The 18,808-nt window shown below is 48.9% G+C and overlaps 1 protein-coding gene across 5 annotated transcripts in view; it reads right to left on the bottom strand.

Moving 5' to 3' along the window:
* The window catches only part of RIC3 (RIC3 acetylcholine receptor chaperone), a 48,959-nt gene that overhangs the window by 19,082 nt on the left and 11,069 nt on the right, over window positions 1-18,808 (bottom strand). For 4 of the 5 annotated variants that reach the window (XR_001298561.2, XR_001298562.2, XM_005667061.3 and 1 more), the window contains exons 2-4: window positions 14,690-14,916; window positions 13,708-13,783; window positions 11,245-11,338 (exon numbers count right to left, since the gene is read on the bottom strand). Coding sequence is in view for 3 of the 5 variants with exons in the window: in XM_005667061.3 (XP_005667118.2) it covers window positions 11,245-11,338; window positions 13,708-13,783; window positions 14,690-14,916 (397 nt within the window). In the remaining 2 variants the exon portion in view is untranslated. The remainder of the gene's footprint in view (window positions 1-11,244; window positions 11,339-13,707; window positions 13,784-14,689; window positions 14,917-18,808) is intronic. The other variant, XM_021062269.1, reaches the window with a different exon arrangement.

Here is an 18,808-nt window from a genome sequence, read left to right as displayed (position 1 = left end):
TCACCTGCATTCTTGTTTTTACCTTGGTTGGTACCATCATCTCCCGTCGAGTTTAGTGGTACATCTTCAAAAGTACCTCTCTTCTTCGTTTCTCTCGTCGAGCTAGTCTTCCTTTGGAAAACCACCCCCTCGTCTGCTCCCAGCACATCCGCCCCCTTCGCGTCGCCTTCAAGGGTGGCCTTGCGGCCCAGAGCCAGTCACCACACATCGCATCCCCTTGGCTGCAGTGGCGGAGTCAGTGATACACACAGGACCCAAGCCAGGCGGAGTCAGTGATACACACAGGACCCCAGCCAGGCCAACTGTGCTTTCTCTGAAAACTGGATCTTGAACACAGGGCAGCCTGAACTGAAGATGTTTGCATTAAATCACCCTGGCAGCAGTCCTTGAAGAGACTGTCCATTTGTCCCTGCTCCCTAAGCCCCTAGAGCTGCTCGGGCTCCCACTCTTCCTGAAACTTCAGCTTCAGCTTTTGACACTGTAAGCTACTGCAAACTCTTCCAGTCAATTCAGCTACCCCCTCCAAATTTTTGCTCCCAAGAACTGGCTACTTGCAACTGAGGAATCCTGATAGAGCCTGCAATTTTTTGCCTCCTTTAAGTCCCCTTAATTGCCCCCCCTTTCTATTCTCACTGGCTTCTTTATTACCTTTGCGAGAACTTTTTCAACATCCTCCTAGCATCCAGCACCTCTACATATAAACTCTTCCACAGCACAAAGGCCCATGGCAGCGCTCCTCACGGCCCCGGCGCGTCACAGCCCGCCGTCCAGTCGGCCCGGTTTACTCCTCTGCCTCCTCTCCATCGGCTGCCCCCTGACGTTTACCACGGCCCTGGTGTGCTCTGCTCCAGGGACTCAGAACTACCTGCTATTCCCAAAACACGCCCTGACTCTCTTTGTTTGCTGCTTGTGCCATCTGCTCCCTCTGAAACCTTCTCCCCAAACTCTGCCTGAGAGGAGCCTTCCATCCTGAAAGGCTAATTCAAACTCTCCCTTTTCCCTAAGCCTTTGCTGTGGCAGGCGAAACAATGTCCCTTCCCTTCCCCACAGATATGCACATGCTACCCCTGGACCCTGTCGCCACATGACCTTATGCATCAGCGGACTATGCACAAGGAATTAAGGTTGCACATTGGCCTTAAAAATGGATCATCCTGGATTATCTGGGAAAACACCATGTAATTACGAGGGTCCTTAAAAGTAGAGAGGGAGGCAGAAGAGGCCAAAGGGCTACGCGAGAAAGTCTGGTTTGATAGCGGAACAAAGGGTCCGTGAGCCAAAAATGTGGGAGCTTCTAAAATCTGAAAAAGGCAAGGAAACAGATTCTCCCCCCCAGACTCCAGAGGGAGTGTGGTGCTGATGATGCCTTGGTTTTTGCCCAAATGTAGGGCTCCCAACGTGCAAAACTGTAGGATAAATATGCGTTGTTTTAAGGCATTCAATTCAGGGTAATTTGCTACAACAGCCACAGAAAACTGATACACATTCCTAGAGCATACTTTTTCTCTCTGCGAAAATAATCCCTGCCACTGACAACCCTGGAGGGCTGTGCAGGACAAATCAGAAGAGCACCAAAGATACTCCTGCTGCTGCTGCTGCTGCACCCCCGCTTTCAAGTACCGTCTTTACATTGTCCTCATTCATTCTTTCAGCACGTAGGACACTGCCATGTGCCAGCCCGAGGAATGAAAATTTGAACGACGAAAACTCCCTTTCCTCACGAAGGTTACAGGGCATGAGGGAAGACAGAAGAGTTAACAGAACATAGGAGGTAATGCGATGCTTACAGTAGCCAGCACACCCAGGGGGCTGAGAGCACACAGGAGGACCGCCCAGCCAAGCTGTGGGCTCGGAGGAGGACTCTCGGGAGACCTGATAGCGGAGCTGAGACCTCTAGGACAAGCAAGAGTTAAAGTAAGTGTGTGGATGGGGTGGGGGCACCCAAGCAAAGGAGAAAAGTCTATGCAGAGTCACAAAGCCAAAGCGTACAGCTACTTCAGAGGGACAACAAGCAGTCAGCGTGGCTCGAGCACAGACCGAGAGAAAGAGAGAGAAATGGACAAAGACAGAGCAACTGGGGGACACAGAGCCACGTCGCCAGCACAGCACAAGTCACGGGAGAGATTCTGCACCTCATCCCGAGCAGGGCCCTCTGACGGGTTAAAACCAAAGACGTAACCCACGGGTTTGGAGGCAGAAAGTGAAAGAAGGGAGCCAAAATCAGGGGCGAAGAAGCTCCGCGCAAAGGTTCTGACTTAGGTCAAATGTAAGGACATCCCCACCCACTCCTCCCTCATTCTTCTGTTTCAGCTGATGCTTCCTAAAGCCTCCTGCTGGCTTGTGCGAGGCTCTGGGAGTGAGGAGGAAAATCCCTGCCCGAGTAGAGCTGAGAGGCTTTTGCAGGGAGACAGACTTATCCGGAAGAAATGAGGACACATGGGAGGAAGGACAGGTGGACGAAGCATGACTTCTCATCTCTGCTGCGGCCGACTCAGTAGATGGCCGAGCCCTGGGCTGCGATGGGGACATCAAAGGCAGACCAGTTCACCCAGGGGCAGAGGACGCGTTCCGTTTTCAACATTCATGCACGCAAGGGACATTCACTGTTGGATAACAGCAGCCCCCTATGGGACACGTCCAGCGACCGAATACAGAGGTCGGGAAATGAAGAGAGGTCTCAACCGGGAACACCCCTGTCTCGCTCTTGCATCAGGGTGCCACGTGTTCGAAGGACGCCTGCATCAAACGTGAACACCTGCTTCCTTCGGTGGTGACTATGTACTGAGTACCCACCACGTGAACATGGCGAACACAAGAGACTAAGTCTGTCCTCAAAGAGGGCATTTCCCAATGATGCCCGCCAGGAACCCGCAGTCCCACGGACCCACCTGAATGCCAGCCGAGGTGTTTGCTGCCAGAGTCTGCGCCCTCACCTCTCCTCCTAAGCCACGCCATGCTTCTAGGAAAGCCATTAGAGCTGGACATGCTGTTCCAGGAAGAAAAGGTTGCTAACCAGAGGCCAGAAATGAAGACGCCTCAATTCTGATTCCGAGATCGTTTTCTCAGCCTGTGTGTCCTTGAGCTAGAGAGTGCGCCTCACAGCAGACACAGCGCGGCACAAGACCGGCCCTTCACGATGCCCAATTGTTTAAAACGTGTGCAGACTCACGGGACTCCCACTCAAAGCTGTCTGAAAACTTTTATTAGGCCATATTAAAAACCTCTCCCATATTTTGATTCTTACCTAAGTATCAAGATGAAGTTTCAGGAACTGCGTATTTCTGGAATGTTAAGCAAAATCTTACAGTTATGGAGCAATGTGATATGAAAGGACTTAGAAGGCTATAAATGAACTTGTCGTGTCTTAAATCCTCCCAGAAGTCTGGCAAAGCGATAAAACCTTGATCTAACATAAAAAGCCTGGGAGTATTTTGGGCTCTTCTAATAATCCTTGTAAAAGAACAGATGCAAGAGAGACGAAGTTTAAAGGATTTCAGTATAAAAAGCAAAAGAATGGGGGAGTTCCCACTGTGGCTCAGTGAGTTAAGAACCCGACTAGTGAGGACTGGAGCTCGCCTTCTCATAAAAGCAAAAAAATTACAACCAACTGCTGAACAATCTTCAACCGAATAGACTTCAAACTATCAAAAAAGATGTCCCACTCCAGAACACAAAGAGGAGGTCACATTGAGATGGTAGGAGGGGTGATTACACCATATAAGGAACCCCATACCTGCCGGTGGGTGGCCCACAGACTGGAGAGTAACTGTATCACAGAGACTCACCCACGGAAGGGAGAGTTCTGAGCCCCATGTCAGGTCCCCACACCTGGGGATCTGGCACTGGGAGAAGGACCCCCTGGGCATTTGCACTTAGGGCCGGGGGCTTGTGCACAGGAGCTCCACGGGACTGGGGGAAACAGAGACCCCACTCTTGAAAGGCACACACAGGCTTTCATGTGCACTGGGTCCCAGGGCAAAGCAGACTCCATAGGAATCTGGGTTGGACCTGACTGCAGTTCTAGGATCATCTCCTGGGAAAACAGAGGGTGCCTGTGGCTCGTTGTGGGGGAAGGACATTGGAGGCAAAGCTCTCGGAAATATTCATCAGTGTGTGTTCCTCTAGAGGGGGCCGTTTTGGAAAAATCTGGCCCCACCCATCAGCACTGAGAAGCCCAGGCCAAACAATAATCTGGGTGGGAACACAGCCCCACCCATCAGTAAACAACCTGCCTAAAGATCCCCCGACCCCAGGCACACAGCCACCTCTAATCTCACCCAGAGACAAAGCCCCACCCCCCAGAGGGATAAGAATCGGCTCCACCTACCAGTGGGCAGGCACCAGTCCCTCCCACCGGGAAACCTACAGCAAGCGCCTGTATCAACTTCAGCCACAAGGGGGCAGACATCAGAAGCAAGAGAAGCTACAACTCTATTGTCTGCAAAAAGGAAACCACACCAAAAATCTATACAAAGTGAAAAGGCAGAGAACTATGACTCCAATAAAGGACCAAGAAAAAAAAAAACAATAAAAACATCTAAGTGATCTGGAGATTACCAACCTCCATGAAAAAGACTAGATGATAGTGAAGATGATTCAAGATCTTGGAAATAAACTGGAGGCAAAGATTGATAAAGTACAAGGATCACTGAGCAAAGAAATAGAAGATTTGAGGATGTAAAATCCAACGACTGAAATAAAAACTCACTGGAAACCACCAAGAGCAGAACACAGGAGGCAGAGGAGCCAATACGCGGGTGGAGGACAGACTAGTGGAGACCACAGATGCACAAGAAAAGAGAAAAAGATTGAAAAAGATGAAGACAGTCTCAGAGAACTCTGGGACAGTGTTAAATGCACCAACATCCACATTACAGGGGTGCCAGAAGAAGAAAAGAGAGAAAAAAGGTTAGAGAAAATATTTCAAGAGATAATAGTCAAAAACTTCCCTAACACGGGAAAGGAATTACTCACTCAAATCCAGGAAGCACAATAAGTACATACAAAATAAACCCAAGGAGGAACACCCTGAGACACAAATTAAAGGAGACAAAAATTAAAGACAAAAAGAGAATACTGAAAACAGCTAGGGAAAAGAAACAAGTAACATACAAGGAAACCCCAATAAGGGTATCGACAGATATTTCAGCAGAAACTGCAGGCCAGAAGGGAGTGGCACAATATACTTAACATGATGAAAGGGAAAAAAACCTCCATTCAAGATGACTCCACCCAGCGAGGCTCTCATTCAGATTTGAAGGAGAAATCAAAACCTTCACAAATAAGCAAAAGCTAAGAGAATTCGGCACCACTAAACCAGCCTTACAACAAATACCGAAGGAACTTCTCCAGGCAGAAAAGAAAAGGCCACAACTAGAAACAAAAACATGACAAATGACAAGGCAGACCAGTAAAGACACACATATAGTAAAGGCAGGAAATCATTCACACACAAATATGCCACCAAAGTCAGAAATCCTGAGAAGAGCAGGGTCCAGACGCAGCACAGCAGAGATGCACTTGCAGTAAGAGACCAACAGCTTAAAACAATCTTGTATATATACAGACTCCTCTATCAAAACTTCAGGGTAACTGCAAACCAAAAATCTACGATAGATACACACACAAATAAGAAAAAGCAATCTAAATACAACACTAAAGACAGCCATCAAACCACAGGGGAGGGAACAAGAGAAAAAGGAAAGAAAAAAGAGCAACAAAAGCAAGTCCAAAACAGCTGATAAAATGGCAATAAGCACATGCTTATCAATAGTTACCTTGAATGTAAACGGACTAAACGCCCCGGCCACAAGACACAGGCTGGCTGAATGGACACAGAAACAAGACCCACATACATGCTGTCTTCAAGAGACCCAGTTCACTTCTAGGAACACCTACAAATTGAAAGTGAGAGGATGGAAGAAAATATTCCATGGAAACAGAAATCAAAAGAGAGCTGGAGTAGCAATACTCATATTAGATAAAACAGACCTTAAAATAAGGAACACTGCAAGAGACGTTGGCAGCTGTAGCTCTGATTCAACCCCTAGCCTGGAAATCTCCATATGCCATGAGTGCAGCCCCAAAATCGAAAAAAAAAAAAAAAAATTTAAGAGACAGAGAAGTCCATTACATAATGACCAAAGGATCGATGCAAGAAGAAGATATAACAACTGTAAATATATACGCACCCATCATAGGATCACCTCGATGTATAAGGCAACTGCTAATAACCTTGAAAGGAGAAATTGACAGTAACATAATTAATAGTGGGGCACTTTAACAGCCCACTTACAGCAATGGACGCATCATCCAGACAGAAAATTAACAAGGAAACACAGGCCTCAAATGATGCATTAGACCAGATGGACTTAACATATTTAGAGAATATCCATCCAAAAGCAGCAGAATACACATTCTTCTCAAGGGCACACAGAACACTCTCTAGGACTGACCACATTCTGGGACACAAACCAAGATTTGGTAAAGACCACAAGGCTATACAACTGGAAATCAAGACCAAGAAAAAAAGTGCAAAAAACACAAACAGTGAAGACTAAACAATATGCCACTAAACAACCAATGGCTTCTTGAAGAAATCAAAGAGGAAACTTAAAAATACCTAGAAGCAAATGACAACAAAGACACAACAATCCAAAACCTATGGGATGCAGCAAAAGCAGTCCTAAGAGGAAAGTTTATAGCAATATAAGCCTACCTCAGGATATAAGAAAAAGCTCAAATAAACCACCTAACTTTACATCTAAAGCAACTAGAGAGAGAAGAGACAAAACCCAAAGTTAGCACAAGGAAAGAAATCATAAAGATCAGAGCAGAAATCAATAAAGTAGAAATGAAGAAAATCATACAAAAGATCAATGAAACTCAAAGCTGGATCTTTGAAAAGACCAACAAAATTAATAAACCCTTAGCCTGACTCATCAAGAAAAAGAGAGACAGGACTCAAACCGGTAACATTAGAAATGAAAAAGAAGTTACAACGGACATCACAGAGATAGAAAGGACCATAAGAGTCTATTATAAGCAACTATGTGCAAATAAAACAGACAACCTAGAAGAAATAGACAAATTCTTAGAGAAGTACAATCTTTCGAGAATAAACCAAGATGAAATAGAAAAGATGAAGGGACCAATCACAAGTACTGAAATTGAAACCGTGAGCTAAAAACTTCCAACAAACAAAAAGTCCAGGACATGATGTCTTCACAGGTGAAATCTATCAAATATAAAGAGAAGAGCTAACGCCTATCCTTCTGAAACTATTCCAAAAAAATCGCGGTGGAAGGATCACTCAAACTCATTCTAGGAGGCCACCATCACCCTGGTACCAAAACTAGACAAAGATACCACAAAAAAGAAAATTACAGGCCAATATCACTGACAAACATATATGTAAAAATCCGTAACAGAATACTAGCAAACCAAATCCAGCAATGCAGTGAAAGGACTGTACACCATGATCAAATGGGATTTATCCCAGGGATGCAAAGGATTTTTCAATATCCGCAAATCAATCAGTGTGATACACCACATTAACAAACTGAAGAATAAAAACCATTGGTTCCTCTCAACAGATACAGAAAAAGATTTTGACAAAATGCAACACCCATTTCTTATTAAAAACCCTCCAGAAAGTGGGCATAGCAGGAACCTACCTCAACATAATAAAGGCCATATATGACAAACCCACAGCTAACTTCATTCTCAATGGTGAAAAGCTGAAAGAATTCCTGCTGAGATCAGGAACAAGACAAGGAGGTCCACTCTCGCCACTACTATTCAACATAGTTTTGGAAGCCCTAGCCACTGCAATCAGAGAAGTAAAAGAAATAAAAGAAATCCAAAATGGAAAGGAAGAAATAAAATTATCACTGTTTGCAGATGACATGATACTATACCTCAAAAATCCTAAAGATGCTACCAGAAAACTTAAGAGCTCATCAATGAATTTGGCAAAGTCGCCGGATACAAAGTTAATACAGAGAAATCAACTGCATTTCTATATAGTAACAATGAAAGATAAAAGAGTGAAATTAGGGAAACAATCCCATTGACCATCTCATCAAAGGGAATAAAATACCTAGGAATAAACCTACCCACAGAGACAAAAGACCTGTACTCTGAAAACTCTATGATGCTAATGAAAGAAGTCAAAGATGACACAAACAGATGGAAAGACATCCCATGCTCTTGGATTGGAAGAGTCAGTATTTTCAAAAGGACTGTACTACCCAAGGCAATCTACAGATTCAATGCAATCCCTATCAAACTAGCAAGGACATTTTTCACAGATCTAGAACAAAATATTTTAAAGTTTGTTTGGAAGCTCAAAAGACCCAGAATAGCCAAACCTAAGAAAGAGAAATGGACCTGGAGGAATCAGGCTCCCTGACTCCAGGCTATACTACAAAGCTAGTCATCAAAACCATATGGTACTGGCACAAAACAGGAATATAGCTCAGTGGAACAGGATAGAAAGCCCAGAGTTCAACCCACATCCCTACAGTCAACTCATCTATGACAAAGAAGGCAAGAATATACAGTGGAGGAAAGACAGCCCCTTCAATAAGTGGTGCTGGGAAAACTGGACAAATGCATGTAAAAGAATCAAATCAGAACACTTCCCAACACCATACACACAAATAAACTCAAGATGGATTAAAGACCTAAATATAAGACCAAGTACTATAAAATTCTCGGCAGAAAACATAGGCCAAACACTCTAGAATTGCCGCGATATCTTCTCAGATCCACTGCCCAGAATAATGATAATAAATAAATAGACAAATGGAACCTAAGGAACTTAAACATTTCTGCGCAGCAAAGGAAACCCTAGACAAAACAAAAAGACACCCACAGAATGGGAGAAAATAGTTGCAAATGAAGCAATGGACAAGGGGTTATCTCCAAAATATGTAACACCTCCTGCAGCTCAATACCAAAAAATCCAAACAACCCCATCAAAAAATGGACAGAAGGGTGGTTCCATTGCAGCTCAGCAGAAACAAATCCCACCAGTATCCATGAGGAGGTGGGTCCGATCCCTGGTCTTGCTCAGTGGGTTAAGGATCTGGCGTTGCCATGAGCTGTGGTACAGGTCACAGACTTGGTCTGGAGCCTACACGGCTGTGGTGAAGGCCGACAGCCACAGCTCTGATTCGACCCCTAGCCTGAGAACTTCCATATGCTGCAGGTTCAGCCCAGCAATCCCACTCCTGGGCATCTATCCAGAGAAAACCATGACTCAAAAAGATACAATGTTCATTGCAGCACTATACACAACAGTCAAGACTAATGGAAGCAGCCCAAATGTCCATCGACAGAGGAGTGGATCAAGAAGAGGTAGTACATACGCACAATGGAGTATTTCTCAGCCATAAAAAGGAATGAAATTTCGGCATTTGCAGCAACATGGATGGACCGAGAAATTACCATGCTAAGTGAAGTTAGTCAGACAGTGAGACACCAATGTCATTTGCTATCACTGACATGTGGAATCTAAAAAAAGGACACAATGAACTTCTTTGCAGAACAGATCCTGACTCACAGACTGAAAAACTTAATGAACTTCTTTGCAGAACAGATCCTGACTCACAGACTGAAAAACTTACGGTTTCCAAAGGAGACAGATTTGGGGGGAGGGTATGGGCTGGGGGTTTGGGACAGAAATGCTATGAAATTACGTTGTGATGATTATTGTACAATGATAAATATAATAAAAGTCGTTGAGTTAAAAGCAAAAAGAAAAAAACATGGGAAGAGTGTCATACATGCAGCTGCCCAGCCCTTGCAGTTTCAAAGCTGGGAGTCCCACAGCCCCACCTATAAGGACGAAAGACGTTAGATTACGGGGTTTCTGAGAATCGCTCCTATCCTTAAGGACTGGAAACTAAGCCAGCGGAGAAAGGGAGACACACGCTCCGTTCTCCTCAGACGGAGGGGAGCTGCTCCTCGGCTCCCGGGAGGGACCGTGGGGACACGTGACACAATCGCTGCCGGGCGGCGGTCCGAGCCAGTCTGTTCTCCTACAGTTTTCATGACCCTTAGGTCTGGCCTAGGCTTCACACAGACCAGGGTCAGGGCACAGATATTTTCTGCGGCACAAGGGTCTGTAAAAGTCTGGTGCTTTGCTCCCCAGACTGTGAGTGGTGGGGGGAAGGGCAGAAAGGGCCAGAAAAGCACAGTTGCACAAACTGGTTTGGTCCCACTCAGAAAACCCTCCAACGTTCGGTAATGTGTATAAAGCATTCAGCTCAGAGCCTGGCTCGCAATGAGCGCTCAGTAAATACCCAGCAGCAGTCTCCATCCGCACAGACGTCCTCGGGTATAGATACGTGCACACAGCCTACCGCTCTGGAGAAATCCAGCCACAGTGCTTTCTGCCCGAAAGGCGGTCAAGGCTCCTGGGCCCAGACAGGCAAGGTTCCCCCTCAGAACTGCCACTTCAGCAGCGATGGAGACACTGCAGGGAAAAGCCACCTGGAGGGGCTGCAATTCCGGGATGGTGGCTCCTCCTCTTCTCTCCAGCCAAGGGTGGACGAGGCCAGAGCCAGGAGCAGGGCAGGAGAGCGCGGAGCCAGCAGCACCACGGACACGGCAGCAGAGGCCATGGTGGGGCAGCACGGCCTCTCTGTGCTCTCTCTCCAGTTTCTTTGCCCAGGCCTTTTGCGGCTCTGTCTTCCTAGGTGATGCCCACTTCCGTCGACCTGCTGAAGCCACCTCTCCAGGGCCTCAGCCAGGCTGGAGCTGGAGGAGTGCATCCTGGCAGCGGGGCACACAGGCCAGCCTGGCTCCTGCCCCCTCCGCACGCCTCGCTCTGCTCCGGCACAGTCCACACCCAACAAGGGCCTCTCCGCCTAGACGCGCTCTCTTCTCTCAGGTTGTTTCAGAGGGAAAGCGCGGTCGCTCACAAGCTGATTTTACTTCAAACGATGCCTTTCAGACAGCCAGGAAGCTGTCCTCCTTGGCACGCGGTGACCTCGCCCTGTGGGACCCGCTCACAAACGTACTCACACGCACACTGAGCACATCCTCTTGAAAACGAGACGCCTGGACGCATAAAAAGTGGAAATGACCCACGACAAACACCATGTAAATAACAAAATATGATGACAATTACAAAAAAAAAAAGAAAGTAAGCAAACCAGAAATCAAAGAAAAACAAAATTTTAGACTGACTCTCTAAACGGGCAACAGTCTGATCCCCGTTATGTGAAAACGTACCTCTCACCGTTAGGCCCTGCTCTGCTGATTAATTTTTCCATGGCTTCCTCTGTCTCCTTCAGTTTTTCTTGCAATTGAACAAGTTCAAAGTTGGCTGAAAAAAATAAACATCCTAAGAACCACTGCAAACAACTCCCAAGCTCTCCTCTGGAACCCAGCTGGCTGCGACACGCTGCAGTAACCCCGCGGGTCCCGAGCCTCCGACAAGAGGCCGAGGGCTCTCCAGCTCATCCAACCATGAGGCAGAGGCACCAAGACCGAAAGAGGCAGTTTGGACAGTAATGCATACATCTCTCTCCCTGACACGAGAAAGGACCAGCCAGAGACAAACTCAGGAGTGAAAACAGCCCTTCGCGGCTACTGGGTGAGCCAAGAAAGAGCGGGGGAGATAAACACGGCGTTTCCAATTCAGGGATGCTGAGGGGTTGAGTACTGAGCCTGTCGGGGACTTGAGAAAAGGAGCTGCGACCCTGAAATGAGCAATACTGCACCTGTGCTTAAGCTCTGAAAACACGGATGGAAGGTAATTTCTGGAGCGCCCATCGTGGCCCAGCGGAAACGAATCCGACTGGGAACCATGCGGTTGAGGGTTCGATCCCTGGCCTCGCTCCGTGGGTTAAGGATCCGGTAATGCTATGAGCTATGGTGTAGGTTGCAGATGCAGATGAGGCTCGGATCTTGCGTTGTGGTGGCTGTAGCGTAGGCTGGAGGCTACAGCTCTGATTAGACCCCTGGCCTAGAAACCTCCATATGCCGTGGGTGCAGCCCTATAAAAAAAAAAACAAAAAAACAAAAAAAAAAAAAACCAAGGTGTTCCTCGGAACTTGGGCTGAGACCTTCATGCCCAGGGTCTCCAGTCCAGCCACCTGCAGTGGGTGGTGTAACCGGACTCCCAGAGCAGCTTTCCCAGCACAGGTCAGAAAGGAGCACGTGCCCGGAAGCTGACGCGAAGAGCCTCGGAGCGGAGCATCAGACACAAGTCGCGAGGTCCGTGACACCAGCCGCGGGGCAGCAGGACAATAAACTGCTGCTCGTTATGTGGATAATCTAGTTCTGTTTCACACCCGAGTATCGCTCCAGGCAGATGTGTTCCGAGGGTCATTATAACATGCAACATGTCAAAGGCCTTTCAGCACTTCCGCAGCAAATTCTTATGCATACAGTTAACATTTGTGCCACATAAATGCTCAGGTTGTTTTTATTTCCATATGATTCAAAACCGAAGCACAGGAAACTGATACAGCTACTACTATGTTATAAAAGGGCTGTTCTTAGAAATTCATTTTATTTTCCTCTTTCTTTTTAAATGTATTATGTGACAAGGAACAGAGTATGCTACTCTCTAAAGAGTTCACAAATCTTTTAAAAAAAATTTTATGCATTTGGCGTCACTTTTGGTTAGACACTGTCTCAATGAAGAACACAACAGGGGAGTTCCGGCTGTGGCTCAGTGGAAACGAATCTGACCAGCATCTACGAGGTTGCAGGTTCGATCCCTGGGCATGCTCAGTAGGTTAAGGATCTAGCACTGCTGTGAGCTGTGGTGTAGGTCGCAGACGCGGCTCAGACCTGGTGTGGCTGTGGCTGTGGTGTAGGCCAGGCTACAGCTCCAATTCGAGCCCTAGCCTGGGAACCTCCATGTGCCGGGGGAGCGGCCCTAGAAAAGGCGAAAAGACAAAAAGACAAAAAAAAAAAAAAAAAAAAAAAAAACCCTCAGATGAGGCTTCCGGATCCACAGGGTGGTTGGCCTTCAAGTCCTTCAACACTATGAATTAACCCTCCGACTCTTCATGCCTTCTTCCCCACAGCCGCCCTCTGCCAGGCTGCGTCCTGTGCCAGCGCCCTACCTAACAGGCCCTCCTCCTCGGCTGCCAGCCACACCTGAGCTCCCACAAGGCTGCCGCCAAATCCCTTCTTTCTAGACAGAGGACCTTCCCAAGTTGTTTTTTCTGACATCCATCCGGGACTATGGATTCTCAGAGGGAGGGCCATGCCATACACATTTGATTTCCCCAGAGAGCACAGAATATTCCAGCTGGTCAGTGAATCCTGGACGCTCATGTCTCGAGAGTCACGAGTGTTCACGCCCGGCCCTGGACCTCCAGCTGACCTGGGCAATGACGTGGACGTGCTGCTTGGGTTTTCCTCGACGTGGCAGAGATTGGCTGCCAATATCCTCACGTCTGGAATGAGGAGTAACCCGTTCCAAGCAGAAAACATTCACTTGCTAATATGTAAAACAGTGAACTGGTGGCCTCGCGCTTTTATAACTGTCTTTCCCTTAAAAGTCCAACATCAATACGGAACTTTTGAGAATCCCTAGAGCTAAAGTAAAAATGGCATCAGATTAATCTGGGACAACTTTTGAGAAATGCTTTAAAGACACAGCCACAGACTGTCCCTCTGGCTGTGCGGTTACTCTCTGACTCGACGAAACGTGAATGGACGGCACGGGGCACTTACTGATCTTCCTGTGGGAGTTCCCCGGGGGGGCAGTGGAGCATCTGCGGTCTTCTGCAGGGCTCTTCCCCTTCGAGAGCTGAGGAGGGAACGAGGGACAGCACATCAACAGCAGCTCAGAACCTCAACGTCATGGAACCCCTCATATTAAATGAAAAAAAAAAAATGCCATCAAAAGGTTCCCAAGTAAACCATCATCAGGGCCCCCGAAAGGGACTGTCTTTCCAGGGCGTCTGCCTCGCCTGAGCCCCAGCCTGGCCGCCTGCGGACCGCCTGGCCCGAAGGACGTCCCCTCCGACTCTAGTTAGGAGGCCAACGGCACCTCCTGCCTCCAGTGTCAGGGTCCGGGCCTGGGGCGGCCCACGCCTGCCTGGACGTGGAGGCTGAGTGGGAGTCTGCTTTTAAAAGGACCACGTCTCCGCATAGCTAGGAAACCTCAGCCTTCGTTTCACGAGAATTACTACAACGGATGCTAAAAACAGCACCTCGTGCACCTGCGGGACAGAAGGACAAAGTGCTTTTGCTACAGTCATTACTCGGCCTCACGGAGGCCAGCGGGAAACCACTGCGCCAAAACTAACGAGGTTCTTCTTAGAACGTCTTCATGCCTTTGCAGCCTGCAAAGGTGCTTAGTCAGAAAGAAAAAAAAAAAGAGAATTGGAGCCAGGCGGGCAGGGGGAGGGTGGGCTTTGGATCTTACTGCTCGGCGGATTAGGAACTAGAGGATTCAGGTTCAGGTCCTGGGTCTGCATGTTCAGTGGTGAGTCCTGGGCAAAGCGCCCAGGCTCTGGGTGCAGACTGTCGCGCCTGTGACGCCGAGGTGACAGCCATCCTGAGCACCTCATGCAGGGGAGGCGAGGAGGAAAGAGGTGACGGACCAGCGAAAGGGCTCTGAACTGTAAGGGGTTTTCATGCCGACGACGGCACCTGCTACGGCGATATCACGCCTTCGCTGACGTCCTATGACCAGGGCGACTTCACTTACCTTAAACAGGATGTACAGTATATATAAGAAAATCCCAAAACCATAAATCGGAATGATCTGCCCCATGAGGCCTCTTCCACTACCTCCTCCTCCAGGGCCTGCTCCCGATCCTCTGGCCTTTGCAAAGGCCTCCGCGAGGTGAGACCTCTGGAGACGAGCCCCAGGCGTCTGGCCGTCTGAGGGCGCCTGGCGATGGGGCATCACGGGTGGAAATCGACCCAACTTCCCTGAGAAAACAAATGAATGAATCTTTAGCTCTTCCACTATTTGAAACACGGCCACCATGAAAACACCTCAGGCACTGAGATGCAAAAAACAGAAGCCACACAACAGCTCAAGGAAAACCAGGAACTTGACCCCAGGACACAGAGGCTTCACAGGAACACCGCCGGACAGTAAAGACAATGTGGCCTCTCTGGCTGCTGCCCACACCCGTTTTCTCTCCCTTTTGGGTCCCCAGGCAGATGACACTGTTCAGCGTCCCATGTGGTTAAATGCGCCACGGGACTGAGTTGCCGCCAAGGAATGTGAACACCAGGGGCCAGTTCAAGGCCGATGAAACGTCCCCTGTGCTGAAGGGCGAGTTCCTCCCCTCTCTGCGGGCTGGATGCTGAGACCCGGGAGAACTTGGAAGCCACGGGTTCCTGAACAAACCGTGTGGCACAGAGGCCTCCACTGTCAGCGCCCCCCGCCTGAGAACCGTCTGGAGCCGCTTCTTATCTGAGAACAAGAAATAAACGTGCACTTTGGAGTCTGTGGAGCCCTCAGACACTCCTAAAAAACACAAATAAGGGAGTGCGTTCTGGTCGCAGAGGAGAAAACGGCCAGAAACTGGAAGGACCCAGACCTAAGGCAGCTGCGCCCACGCTCTGTCTCCCGCTTTCCGCCTCAGTCTGTGGACAACAGGGCTTTCCCCCCGGGCCCCGCTCCCGCCGTCTGTGGGACTACAGGGCTTTGTCCCCCGACTCTGTGCGTAGCTTCCTCAGTCTCATCTCTCTGCAGGGCACCTTCTCCAGCTTCTCCGCCAACAGAGAGGAACTTGCCCAGCCCCAGACTCCTCACCAGGCCCGTTTTCAAGAGGCCAGCAGAGACTGGTCATATTTCCAAACTCCTCGCAGGAGGACGGAGCACTGGGCTTGCTCCGGTGTCGGCCGTTCCGGTCAGCTGTCGCTGAGCGGGCAGGACGCGTACCTACAAACAGGGTGCCGGGGGCTCAGGCCTGGGAGAGGAGGAGCGGGGCCGGGAAGGGCGGGCCATCCATTTCCCTCCGCCAGGAGCGGCCAGTCTTTAACGCCAACGCCAGGCCTCCTAAGGGTCACGGAGAGAAAGCAAGGACCTCTCTCGAAAAGGTCATGTGGCAGGCCAGTGTGGAGAAGCCATCAGGAGATGCCACAAGAGAGCAGGAGACAGCAAGGCGCAGAGAGACGTCAGCGTCGGACTCTAAAAGGACAACAGTGAAAACCCGCTGGATTTAACTTCGACGCCGTCACGGGCTGCTGTTCACCAAGGAATACCACGAACAGAATCAAGAAAGAGGACCGGCAAGGAAAAGCCTCGGCAACATCTACAACTCACAGGGATTAAATCTCTAGGACAGACCAGGAATTCCTACAATGTGATAAGAACCTCGGAGGAAACTCAACTGAAAAATGGCCAAAAGGTATGAATCGATATGAGCTCAAATGGCGAACAGGTATGTACAGAGTACATAAAGATCAAATTCAAAGTAAAACCAACAAGAGGAATACAAAGTAAAACCATGAGGTAGCACTTACACCTCCCAGAAGCGCAAAACGTAGAACGGGGGCTGCCAGCAGGCACTGGGAAGACGTGCAGACGCAAGAACCTCCCGCGGCGGCTCAGACGGTAAAGGAGCAGCCCTTCTGCTCAGTGAGCCAGCGGCCCCTGGTGACAGCAAGCATGTCTACGGCCTGTGGGTAAGCCCAGGGACATCTCAAATGAGGCTCTCTCTACTGGGTTTGAACGACGCATTTTAGAGACCTGGGTGAGACTGCTTACTCGATGATGATGTAGCAGAGAGCCTGAAGCAGCTCCTAGATACAAACACAGAATCTGGTGTAGCTTTTAGAAAACACACCTGAGTTGTACCTACAGCAACATGAACACATCCTAAAAAGTGCAGCGTGGAGTAAAAAAAAACCCGAATACCATAAGCAAGCTGCAATTACACTGTAATTACACTTCGTATGTTTCACGCGCGTCTGTAAGTGCAGGAACACAAGACAAACACACCAGAGGGTGCACATGAATGGGCATGTGGACGGAAGCTAAAGGGTTGAGAAGAAATAGCAGAGGAAGAAAGGAAACGTGTGGACGATGCCGCATCATTTGCCTTGAACGGAGGAGCGTCTTTAAGTCAATTCTCTGCTCCTGACGTAAGACAGACGCTGCGTAGGCAGGCAGGGGTGAGACAGCCAGCCCTGCGCCTGGGAGCTGCTTCTGCTGTATCCTCCTCGGCCAGCCTCCACTCAGGAATCTCCCTTCTCCTGATCCTGACTTCAGACGACAGGGAAATGATGGAAAGAAATGCCTCTTTCTAAGAGTAAATAGGCAGAAGCAGCATCAGCCCAGACAGCAGAAGGAAACGAGGCCACCACCCCTTCCCCGGGGGGCTGGGGACCACTTTGCTAGGACACCGTCAAGGAGCTCAATATGGGAAATGGTCTATCCTGGCTTTGGGGCTATAACGCACTTCGATCAGAACCCCAGAAGCTTGTGAGCGCATCTGACAAACTGGGCGACTCGCGTTCAGTAAGCGAGATGTAGCATCTGTAGTGAGGTGTTGAACTCTGTCTTACCGTGCTAAAAAGACCATTTCAAAACCTGAAACAAAACATGAAAAATTAAAACCAAGCAGCGGCATAAAAGGCATGACTTTGCATCTCTAAAACTGAAAAATGATGAAGATATTAAACATCACCTATCTCCCCCCGAAACTTTTATAGCTCTGGCAGCCAAGACGATTTGCTGGACAACTCTCAGGTGTGGGACTCTGCCGCGTGTAGGAAAGGAGGAAAGCCACAAATGAAAACAAACAGTGGTTCCTACACGGAAAGATGTTTTCCAGCGAAGCATGGCCAAGACAAACAGCAACGAAGGGAACAGGACGTCACTGATCTTATTGCTACACAAACCAAATGTCTAAGTATTGAAGGAATTCAAGAGGAGGAAAAAAAAAAAAAAAGGAGAGAGGAGTCCGATGGGATCAGCCAGTAACGGAGCAAGACTCGGAGCAGCAGAGAAGCGAAGGCACACCCGAAGGAAAGAGGGAAGTGTGCAAAGAAAAAAAGATGAAAACAGGAGTTCCCGTCGTGGCGCAGAGGTTAACGAATCCGACTAGAACCATGAGGTTGTGGGTTCGATCCCTGGCCTTGCTCAGAGGGTTAAGGATCTGGCATTGCCATGAGCTGTGGTGTAGGTTGCAGACGTGGCTCGGATCCTGCGTTGCTGTGGCTGTGGTGCAGGCTGGTGGCTACGGCTCCGATTCAACCCCTAGCTTGGGCTCCGATTCAACCCCTAGCCTGGGAACCTCCATATGCTGCGGGAGTGGCCCTAAAAAGACAAAAAAAGAAAAAGAAAGAAAGAAAACAAAGGAATAAGCACAGCGAGGAGATAAGGCTAACCGCCAAATCCCTTCAGGGAAGTGACCCGAGGAGAGGAGAGCAGAGGCAAGTGCTCACTGTGTCTCAGGAGCTTGACCAGGGAAGGGCTTCGGGGCAGGGTGTCTGGGAGGCGTCATCCCAGCCGTCCAGTCAGGACCTGACAGAGAGGTCAGGGTGTGCGCCATCAGCAGAGGCCATTCAGCTCCGAGATGCACGGGCCTGGCGGGCTGGCTTCGCCCAGAGAGGCAGGAAGGGCCGGGCCGGCCTTTACCAAGTAAGGGTCAGCGCCGTGAATGATGAATGGGCGGCAGAGGCAGAAGATTCCAGGGCAGGTTTGAGAGACTGGGAGAAGATGACGAGACAAACTGGGAGGGCTCACGTGCGGGAGAAGACCCAGGACCCACGTGCCACAGGTTCCATTCCAGGTGTCGTGGCACACTCTGAGGACACTTTTATTAGACTGTAGGTAGGTGTGCTACCAAAGCGGCAGAGCTAA

Source organism: Sus scrofa, chromosome 9, assembly GCF_000003025.6.
Source record: "Sus scrofa isolate TJ Tabasco breed Duroc chromosome 9, Sscrofa11.1, whole genome shotgun sequence".
Lineage (NCBI taxonomy): Eukaryota > Metazoa > Chordata > Mammalia > Artiodactyla > Suidae > Sus > Sus scrofa.
Note: the sequence above shows the minus strand (reverse complement) of the source record. Positions and strands in the feature narration are given on the sequence as shown.